The sequence below is a fragment of the Acromyrmex echinatior genome, chromosome 10 (assembly GCF_024713525.1).
Source record: "Acromyrmex echinatior isolate Ae372 chromosome 10, ASM2471352v2, whole genome shotgun sequence".
NCBI lineage: Eukaryota > Metazoa > Arthropoda > Insecta > Hymenoptera > Formicidae > Acromyrmex > Acromyrmex echinatior.
In genome coordinates, this window is record NC_141861.1 from 13,557,705 (window position 1) to 13,568,871 (window position 11,167).

An 11,167-nucleotide genomic window follows, 5' to 3' on the forward strand; every position below is an offset into this window, starting at 1 on the left:
ATAAAATGTTGGCTCGCTCACGCCAAAGAGCGATGTTCAAAAACTGTGCCAAATTCGCAGAATTATTGGGAGTACAAATAAGTTTCCGCCGTTTGACAAAAGACGGTGCCACTAGCAAGCTATGGTTAAAATTGTCTGATGTAAAATGTTATATCGTAAGGTTGGACATCTGTCAACAACATAACCTTGAAATACTAGCGATTTTGTATCAGCATCATATATTTTTTTTTGTGCGAAAATGAGTTTTGAGTCGAATAAGCATCATTTGCGGGAACTTTCGATTTACTTCTTTAATTTGAAGAAATCTGCAGCTGAGGCTCGTCGATTGCTTGTAGTGAGGCATATAATGAGGCTGCCTTAAGTGAGAGAAGTTGTCGTGAGTGGTTTCAAAAGTTTAAGAACGGTGAATTTGACGTCGAAGACAAAGAACGTAGCGGAAGGCCGAAAGTGTATGAAGACGCGGAATTGGAAGCATTATTGGATGAAGATTCGTGCCAAACGCAAAAAGAACTTGCACTTACATTAGGAGCGACTCAACAAGCAATTTCACATCGTTTGAAATCATTGGGAATGATTCAAAAGCAAGGGAATTGGGTTCCATATGAACTGAAGCCGAGAAACGTTGAACGCCGATTTTCCATATATGAAATGCTGCTTGTCATAAACGAAAGGGTTTTTTGCATATAATCATTGGTGATGAAAAATGGATCCACTACTCCGATAATCCGAAGAAGAGGAAATCATGGGGATCACCTGGCCATGCTTCAACATCGACAGCCGAGCCGAATATTCATGGAAAAAAACTCATGTTGTGTATTTGGTGGGATCAGCTTGGTATCGTGTATTATGAGTTGCTCAAACCGAACGAAACCGTTACTGGGGCTCTCTACCGAACACAATTGATGAGATTGAGCCGAGCACTCAAGGAAAAACGCGCCCACTACTACTCCAGGCATGACAAAATTATTCTCCTGCATGATAATGCTCGACCATATTGCGGCGTCGATCAAAACCTACATGGAAACACTCAATTGGGAAGTTCTACCCCACCCGTATTCACCAGACATTGCCCCTTTCGATTACCATCTATTTCGATCGATGACGCATGGCCTGTCTGAGCAGCACTTCACATCATGTGAAGATACCAAAAATTGATATGAAGAAGCATAATATGATATTTAATTATTATATTAAGAGATTATTTGTAATAAAATATCAGGCAGATTCATACATAAGTTTAATATCTATAATATTTTAAACGCTGAAGTTTTGAGCAGTATTCGTATTTTTTTTTGTATTCATTTATTCATTACTTTTTCGTTGTCCTTGGTACAAAATTCGTTTGAAAGAATGCAGTAATATGTGATGTTCAATTATTACTTGTAATGAAATGTCAGATTGAAATATTACTTGTAATAAAATATCATATTGGAATATTGATACAGTCATATTTTTGTATAAAGAATGAACTGATTCACAATAAAATAAAATAATATAAAACTTAATATAATAAAATTCATATAATAATATTTATTTGAATTTTTTAATGTTTTCAGGATGCTTAGAAAAGAATCCCATACAGCACAGAATTTGCAGCAATATCGCTGCAAAATCTCTGCAATATTGCTTTAACATGTAATGTTGCTGCAATGTTGCAGCAGTGTTGCTGTAACTTTTGTGTAACTTTGTGCTGTAATAAATTGTAAGGGGATGTAATAAATTTAGAAAACTAAATAATGGCTTACAGTTTTTCTGTAAAGTTAATAGTATTTGAGTAAAAAATTATTAAAGATTTTTGACAATTTTTAGTAATTAATATCTTGTTAACTATCGCGAAAATTGTAAAATGGTAGAGGACTTTTCTTTTCAGTTTAGTCTGTTCTGCCCCTATGCGAAAGATTTTTCAATACTTTCCAAACATCCTGTATATTTAAAATTCTTACGTAAGTATATAGAAACGTTTATGATTTTATACTTTTTACATAAGAATTTTAAACACTGACTTTTTGTTACAAGCAACCTGCGTGTGGTTGTATACTCCTTTTCTTTATTGTTTATATAAACGTAATATATTTTAAGAATATTCTTAAAATGTCACGAGAATATACTCAAGATATTATGTCCATAGTAACATTTTTTTCAGTACATCCTCAATAATATTATGAGAATATTTTAAAATATTCTTAGAATATCACTAACGATATTCTGAGGATATATTGCGAACAATGTTGCATTGTTGTGGACGTAGAAATATCCTGAGTATACGAGAATATTCTGAACATATATCGTAGTGTATGTGTAGTATAGTGTACGAATATTAGATGTGATTGTTTTATTATATTCTCAGAATATTCTCAGAATATAATGTACTATCTGGGAAAATCACTGCTTTAGAAACAATTCACTACTTTAAACACACACGCATTTACTGCTAATGCAGAGGATTGTTTAAAGTAGTGATTTTGTGTGTTTAAAAGCAATGAATTTACATGATTGCAATAAATTTCCTAACCTGAATAGTAAACTTTATCAATACTAATATCACAGTCCACGGAGCAGCAATGCTTTTTTCTGTCAGATTCATTATGTCCAAAAATACGTCGAATAAGTCTGATTTCATCAAAATCGATGATGACAGAATTCTTAAGTATTACTAATGATAATTATTTACGTTTTATTAGAGAAATAAATAGACGAATGTTATTATCTATTTTCTTCTATAGAATAGATAGATGCAAGTCTGCTTGAAAAGAGAGCCATTATCTCCATCGATTGAGTTGGAGTAGGATTTTCGTAATATAATTATATATATATGACAAATAAGTCGATAATATTTGATTTTTTATGGATATTTCTATCAGAAACGAAAGACAAAAAGAATGTACTGCGACTGATATATTGTATCCATGCTCTTAGCAAGAATTTTTATTTAAATATGACACTAATACCTGATTCGTATGGAAAAATAAATCTTTCAGGTATGCATTTTATTATTTACAATATTTTTTTGAAAATGTTAAATTAATGAAATTATTGTATTGTGTTAAAATGTAATTTAGATTTCTTTCTTCTTCTCTTAGTCTTGTGTCAAATATTTATATTTTTTATATTTACATTCTTTCAGAAGAAGAAATTGATACCATTACTAAAGAATTGCAAAAACATGAAATTAAATTACTTATTGTTCACTGATGACTCAGGATTTACTGTTGGGTGTGTTAAGCAGAATCGAAATGCTTTATTTTTGATCACTCGTTGCGTCCTATGCGCGCTCATATCATCGTCCTCTCTTGTGCGGCATCCTCGCGCCTAGTGCCACATTGGGACAAGACGATATGATTAATAAGGCTAGTTGTTCGAGAGTGAGTTAAAGCGAGAACGACGGCGAAAAAACTTTGAGTGAGACAGCGTTTTAGCTGAAGTTCGATTTACGCGAATTCTCGATCACAAATCGAACGCGGCGGTATCTGGCGGCGGAGCGTCTCCCAGGCGATTGCACTTGTAGCGAAGCGTTGACTCTGACCGAAGACAGCGAAGAGAGAGCATTGCTGCTCGATTTTGCCTTTTATCCTCTTTGAAGAACAAAGGCTTCCTTTTATCTTAATCGCCTATGAGATTCTCAAAATTGAAAAATTTGAGGTGACCCCCTGTTTTGGGCAGCGATTGGCAATTTTCGAGCACGATGGCCAAGCAGCCTATGCTATTGCCATGCGCGCTCGCTAAATCAGGAATCCTGATTGGGGTGTACGTATGTTACGCGTTTTGCGCGTTCACGCGAGTGTGCGTGCGGTGCGACCGATCTGTTAGCTCAACCGTTTTAGCAGTTGAAATTTGTGTACGTACGACATGCGGCTTAGCTTATGTTTTTCGACTTTATTGACGAGGTGATGGCCAAGTTTGTGTTTTGGAAACCTCTAAAAACGCTTGGAATTCTTCTAGAAGCTTCTGATCCGCATGTCGCACATATACCGAATCTGCAAAAAACTGTCTGTCTCGGCTGTATCTCGAACATTCGTCTTGTCACACAGTGACGAAATTAATGCTCATGCTCGGTAAGCGTACAGATGTCGCGAGTTCGGTTTATTGTTTGGAAGATCGCGGCGTTTCAGGTGGCGTAGACCGATGATGTTTGCGCGTGCCGCGCACGGTGTCGCGGAAGCCTGTGCGTGCACATGATCGGAGACGCTTTGGGTTTAAACTAATAAGAAAGTATTTATATATTAATAAGAAATATAATGACGCAGACGCGGTCATGTAATCTAGCTATGACATCAATTAAAAGGAATTAGCGGATAATCGTGATTACAAAGCATTGGTTGCGCAATATTTGCGAACGTAATCAGAATAATTTCGAAACTAAACGGCGAAAATGTAACAGTGTATAGTACATTGCATTAAGCGGTAAATATGTTATTATCAAGAAATTGAAAAATTCGTAAATTGCGAAAAGTAAATAAGATCAATGCGAACATTACTGCGATTACACGCGCTTTGACTGACGCGAGTACATTGAAGAAGATCGCGCGGTTTAATACAATGTGCGGTTTTATTGCGAGTCTGCGTATAGAATGGTCGAGGCAGCAGGTCCAGGCAGCATTACCAATTTGATTAGAGGTCGGATGAGCTCGGAAGAAGCTGTGCGAACAGTTGCCACTCGGTCACACCGTCCTTTCCTGAGTGCAGTTTAGTGATGTGAGCTAGAGGTCATTTACTTGGCGGTGATGTCTCTGAAAGTATGAAACACAATGAGCCAATCTGAGGCGCAGTGCTTATTTTGCACCACTTCGAGTGTGAGATCAAAGAATAGGTCAGGTACTCGCGTGACCACCTTTCCCAAAAATGATCACGCATTCTTTGAAGATGCTGCGAGAGAGAGAGAAAGAGAGGGGGGGAAGAGAGAGAGCTTGTTGCCGTCTCTGTGCGACGGTTCTGGAATGGCTAGCAGCGGAGCTCCGATGAGCAGATGTCCTGGAGTGAGCGCAGAGAGGTCATCGGGATCGTCAGATAACGCCAGCAAGGGCCGAGAATTCAGGCAGGCCTCTACCTGAGCTAAGAGAGTGCTCATCTCCTCGTAGATGAGCGTGGCGTCGCCGATTACTCTTCGAAGACAGTATTTCGTCGATTTTACTACTGCTTCCCAGAGTAAGTGCGGAAAGTGGTTGAAGTGCCACCGGATTCCTTCTGTAACAGCAGCATTCGCGATGCGGCTGCCGTTGACAGAAGATACGCGAAGAAGCTCTCGTATCTGTCGGTCGGCGTCAATAAAGTTCGTGTCACAGTCGGAATAGATATCCGAGCATAATCCTCTTCGTGATGTGAATCGACGAAGCGCGGCCAGGAATGCGTCTGTCGTGTAATCGGATATGACTTCAAGATGCGTCGCTTTAGAACAGAGACATATAAAGATTGCAATGAAGGCCTTGTGAGACCGGTGCCCACGTCCTCGACTCGTGCGAATGATCGAAATATCGGCTCGGCATAGTCGATGTCGCTTCTGAGAAATGGACGTGCAGGAGTTACGCGTTCTTAGGAAGGTTACCCATTGGCGGCTGTGGCGTGACTCCTCTCCATCTGGTACAAGTGACGCACCGATGTGATGCAACCAGTACTTTGTCATAACTCGTCCTCGAGGGATCCAATATCGCAGTCGCAACAGAATCAACTGCACTCTTCCATGGTGTGTTCAGCGGTGACATGATAATATCAAGAGGCGAGGTGTGAGTGCGGCGGAATGATCATCGGATGCCGCTCGTCCGGAGAGAGAAGGCGTGCTTCAGGCGACCTCCGACTCTCAGCATCCCTTATTTGTCGATGAAGGGACTCAAGGTCCGCAACTGGCTGCGAGATGGCATCGGGCGCTGACCCTCTGCGCTGACTCTCTGCGCTGACCCTCTGCAGTGACCTCGTGTGCATAATGCAGTGCCTGAATTGCTCGGATCCATCGTCCAAGTGCGGCGTCGAGCTCATCGGATGTCAAAGTCGACTCCGGACTTCCTTCTGTCATTGACATCCTTCTTGGGCGCAGCCAACGTAGGCACCACGCTGTGACTCTCAGGAGCCGATGAAGAAGAGAATCGGAGGAGGAGCTCCAGTTCCGTAACAACCATTGATGTTACAGTGCAAGAGTGGACACATTGTTCGAGCAATTCCTCCGGTAGAGCTTCATGTTGTGCGTTAGACCAAGTGGAGTTGTCCTTGAGCAGCTAAGAGAGGCCTGAGTGGATAATCCATAAGCTCTCCTGATGTTATCCTCCGAGAGGCGCAGTCGGCCGGGTTGTCCTTTCCGGGAACATGACGCCATTGTTCTTCTGGAAGTGCCTCTTGTATCATGTACACGCAGTTGGCCACGTAAGTCTTCCATCGAGAGGCGTAACCCTGAATCCAGTATAGAATGACCTTGGAATCGGACAGAGAGTGATTGGAGCTGTGGACAGGCTTAAAACATACGTACGTGTGTGTGCGACTAATTTTGTGAGCAAAGCGGCGCATAGTTCTAATTGTGGCAAGGACACCGGCTTGATCGAAGCGACTTTGCTCTTTGCCGCTAGTAGGAGAACGTTGATATTGTCAGTGCTGATGATACGAAGATACACCACGGCTGCATACCCTCGGACGCGTCGGCGAATCCGTGCAGTTCGATTTTCGTCCTTGGTGCCCGTGTTCAACCAGCGGTTGATTCGAAGGTGTTTAAACTTTGGGAGTTCTTCCAGGAAACGACTCCAATGGCAGACATCTGCTTGAGGGAGCGGGGCATCCCAGTCTAGCTTTCGCAACCACGCTGATTGAAGCAGGATTTTTGCGCGGATAACTACTGGTGTTAACCATCCGAGCAAATCAAATAAACGCGCGGTCTCCGAGAGAGCCTTTCTCTTGGTGAATTTTTCGGTGCGGCTTCCAATTGAAAAGGTGAATGTGTCGTTGACCGGATGCTACTGCAAATCCAGCGTTGTGTAACTCTCATGTTCCCACGACCGCGAATCCGCGAATCCGCGAGACAGTGATTCGTAGGAATGCCAACGAGAATTTCAGGATGTTTGGCGGCCCATTTTTTCAGGGAACCCGCCCAACAACTGATGGAGCTCGGATTGCTTTGCGATTGCCTCGTCTTTAGTGTGTGCTCCGGTCGACGTAGCAATCGTGTCTCAGTATGGCGGAACCTCGCGGAAATCTTGCGTTTTCGTTGTCGGCGAGCTGACGAAGTGTACGGATAGCGAGAAATGGCACGCACGACAGACCGTATGTCACCGTGCTCAATCGATACTCGCGAACCGGATCGCTGAGTGAGTGACGCAAGAGAATGCGTTGATAATCTCTGTCCTCGGGCGCCACAAGAATTTGGCGATACATTTTTTCAATGTCTGTCACGATCGCGTATCGGTACCATCGCCGGATCAGCACATCGGCGAGCGATGGCAACAAGTTAGCGCCGACTAACAGCTGAATGTTTAGTGATTTACCTTGTATTCTGAGATCCGTTGAAGACCCTGAGTTTGGTCGATGAGCTCGATTCTCGGAGCACTCCATGGTGAGGCAGGTAGCATCTTGCTTGTGACTCCAATAATCTTGGCACTAACTTCATGTGATTCAATTCTTCGTATTCTTTTGAAAGGCGTGATACAGGAGTCCGAACGTCACGTTCGCACCGTCGCTCCATGGCGGTGAGCTATGTTGCTCAACTGATTGGCGGGTGTCACCGAGTGCTGCTGGCGGCGCGGGCAAATGGCAGTCGCACAACATATCTTCCTGTAACGGTACGGCTGTAAGTTCGAGCAAAGATTTCCTCGCATCGTTACTCGTCTGGCGTGATGGACACTGAGGCGGAAGGTTCCTTTTCTTACTCCCAAAAACGTTGCACGAGCGCGGTCAACTCGTGGTTGGCGGTGCACTGGAAGGAGCGGTGTGGAGTCACTGAGAGATTCTCACTGCAGCCTCCCGAGAGAATCCATTCGAGCAGAGTGCGCTGAGCGACGGGAGTCTTCATGCGGATCGTTCTTTCGAAGGTCCTCTTGTAAAATGATAGAGCACACTTCCGCGCCGAGTAACAGCTCGATGAGATCGGCTGCGGATCAGCCAGCTGGAGACTTTCAATGTGAGGCCATGTAGTCTTACATGCGGTAGCTGCTCCTTGATACAGCGAAAGCAGTGGCAGGATGAAAGCAACAGTAACTCGAGCTCCATTGATCCTGGAGGTGAGATTGAGAGACACTTTCCCGCGACAGGAATCCGAGGGTGAGCTGCCGAGGCTGAAAATTGAGATTGCCGCGCGGGATCGCGGCAGGCGTAAGCGCTGGACTAGCGCCTCGGAGATCAAGGACACTTCCGATCCTTGATCGATTAAGACTTTAACCGGGTGGATCCCCGTGACGATTATCGACAGTAATTCTCGCGGTAGCGAGCAGAATGGCCTTGCACTCGTTGTCTTGGCGCACAGCGGTCAACACGCTTGCGTCGAATGGCTTCGTAGTGACGTACGCTTCATGTAAGAACGTGTGATGTCTCGCCTTACACGAAAAGCATGTCTTCGTTGACTGGCACTTCGCGATTGGATGCGAACCGAGACAATTGTAACATAACCGGTGTGTTTCAGCGACGGACTTTCGTTCGGGTGCGGATTTCGACTTAAAGTTCGCACATCATTACATTATGCCGATCTCTGCACAGATTGCCGGGAGCGTCGGTTACATGTTTAGCGACGTGTGATTTCGCGATTCGCGGTGGATCTCCGAAGATCTCCATCTTAGTAGCCCTTGGTTTTGCGGCCTTGAGAGTCAGAGTTCGCTTGGTAAAGTCTAGCAAGATGTCATGATCTGGCAAGTCTGTGGAATCGCTCGTGTGAAATTCTCTCTCGAGGCGAGTTTTCGGGTCGAAGAGCTCGATGACGAAGTGATTGAAAAAAAATCGAAGCCATGCAAATTAATTGGTCTTCCTATACTTTCTTGACCGTTCACGGCACTGATCGCGGCATTGTAAATGCGGCTAAGTTCATCGCTTTTCATTTTCTGCACTGCGGTGAACATGCAAAAATTGGAGCACGACAACTCCCTTTTGTTCTCGTAATGCTTGCACAACAGTGCCCATGCGTAGACGAGATACAGATTACTAAAGCCATCTATTGGAAAAATAATGGATTTCTTTTTACTACACCTAATATTTTCATATAATTTTTGAAATTATTGTTCGTATGTGTAATTTTTAAGCAGTAGTTGTAGGAAAAAACCGATTCGCTTTTCAATAAGCAAATAAAAAATTATTTAAAAATTACACAATATATGAAGGCTTTCAATTGTGCACTACAATTATATTGGTATCATCTTTATTTATGTTATTAGTAATCTCGTTTTCGAAATTTTGTTCATTAATAGAATTTGAAATGCGGATGTGATAGTTAGAAAGAAACATTTTATACAAAATATTGATCGACAAAGCGTATTTGTCAACGCAACATCATTAAACATGTTTTTTTTAACAATAGAAGTCAAAACGTGGTTAAACTTAAAACAATGTGATTGAAAAGGCATACATCATGAGCGCAAGATGTTAATAGCGAAATATTTATTATTAGGTGTTGGAATTAATTCGTAGCGTTTTTAATGAAAGAATGTTATTTATTTCACATAAGCATTAAAAAATACATTAATGAAAGTACTTCCCATCACTTGTAAAACGCTACGAATTAATTCCAACACCTAATATATATATATATATATAAATTATGATACCTGTGTTAACAATAAGTTGAGTTGTGGAATCCAAGACTTGGAAAACTATATTGAACTGTTCAAGAATCGAAAACAAAATATCTAATTCTAATCATGAAAGACGTTTATATACAATTTATGCCGGGAAAATTCTAAAATCATGTGCAAGAAGTTATGTTAACAAGGGCAAGTATGCTTCTGGTAATTTTTTCGTGTCATTTTGTTTATTTATGAAGATTATTTCTGACATTAGTCTCAGAAAGAATGATTCTATTATATATCTAATATCTGAATATTATCCCAATTAAATTTGTGACAATATTCAAATTGATGTTGTGAAACCACATTGAGTACTATTTAATTTTTTAATGTTAGTTTTATGTTCATTTATTCCAGTTTTAACTTTCCTTTTAGTTTGGCCCAAGAGAAATGTTTTTTTTATATGAATCTTTCATCGATTAAGTCGAATACATTCATGTCGAATCATTATTTTTCCTACAATTTTTTGATTTTAAGGTACACGAATAATTGCAATTGTTATACGAAAATATATTATTTGACCTTATACAGATAATTAATTAAACTACTTGTATCATGAAAGTATATTAAGGGGAAAAAAGGGAAAAACAAGATTTTCGCGTGAGACTATCAGCATACTGTTCGCGCATTTTATTTCTCAGCCACATCGATTAATTGAGTTTGACGTTTACTAGTGCAATATAGAATCCTCACGATAAATGCTCTCGTGTTCTCGTATTCTCAAGAATTTCGGATTGTCAATGCAACGATATTATTATCAAAATATCACTCTCTTTCTCTACTTTCCTATATATTTTCAATATTAATTGGAATAAAGTGAAGTATATATTAGATATTATTATAGTGCATACTTCTACGAATTACGCAACATTCAAATTTGTGAGTGTGAAAATATTCACTCTCGGCCAATATAGACGTCTTTTAATTTAAGATGTTATGTTATGTTATAATGAATTTAATTGTATCACTTTTAATTATATCATAACTTATAACACAAATTATTTTAAAAATATTGTACTGTTACTTTCATCTTATTTATTTTAAATAACGTACATATTGTTGCTCAACGGAAACCACGAGAAGGTGGTGGTCTCTTCCGTCAGGAGAAAAATGTAAAAAATTGTTATTATATAAAAATAAATATAAAATTTATAAATAAATTTACAATATATTTATATTTACAATTGTTGTGAAAAAATAAATGTTAAAAATTAATTTTTTACATTTCCCTGGGTTTTTGCGCGCGCGCGCGCGCGCGCGCGTGTGTGTGTGTGTGAATGAGTGAGAGAGAGAGAGACAATATTTTTAAGCTTTTAAGCTTTATGTCCTGAAATCTTAATACGCTGATTTTTTTCCTTCCCAATGAATAAGATGTCTAAAATCAACATAAGATCAACTTTATATAAGATACCTCTTAAAGTTCTTTATGA

At 40.5% G+C, this 11,167-nt stretch overlaps 1 protein-coding gene across 1 annotated transcript; it reads right to left on the minus strand.

Moving 5' to 3' along the window:
* Positions 1 to 4,704: 4,704 nt before the first annotated feature.
* Positions 4,705 to 5,696, minus strand: LOC147908405 (uncharacterized). The gene is made up of 3 exons (XM_087410110.1): positions 5,540 to 5,696; positions 4,912 to 5,382; positions 4,705 to 4,727 (listed from the first exon to the last, which is right to left on the minus strand). The coding sequence occupies exons 1-3, from the start codon at positions 5,694 to 5,696 to the stop codon at positions 4,705 to 4,707; spliced, it is 651 nt and encodes a 216-aa protein (XP_087266236.1).
* Between the last annotated feature and the right edge of the window lie 5,471 nt (positions 5,697 to 11,167).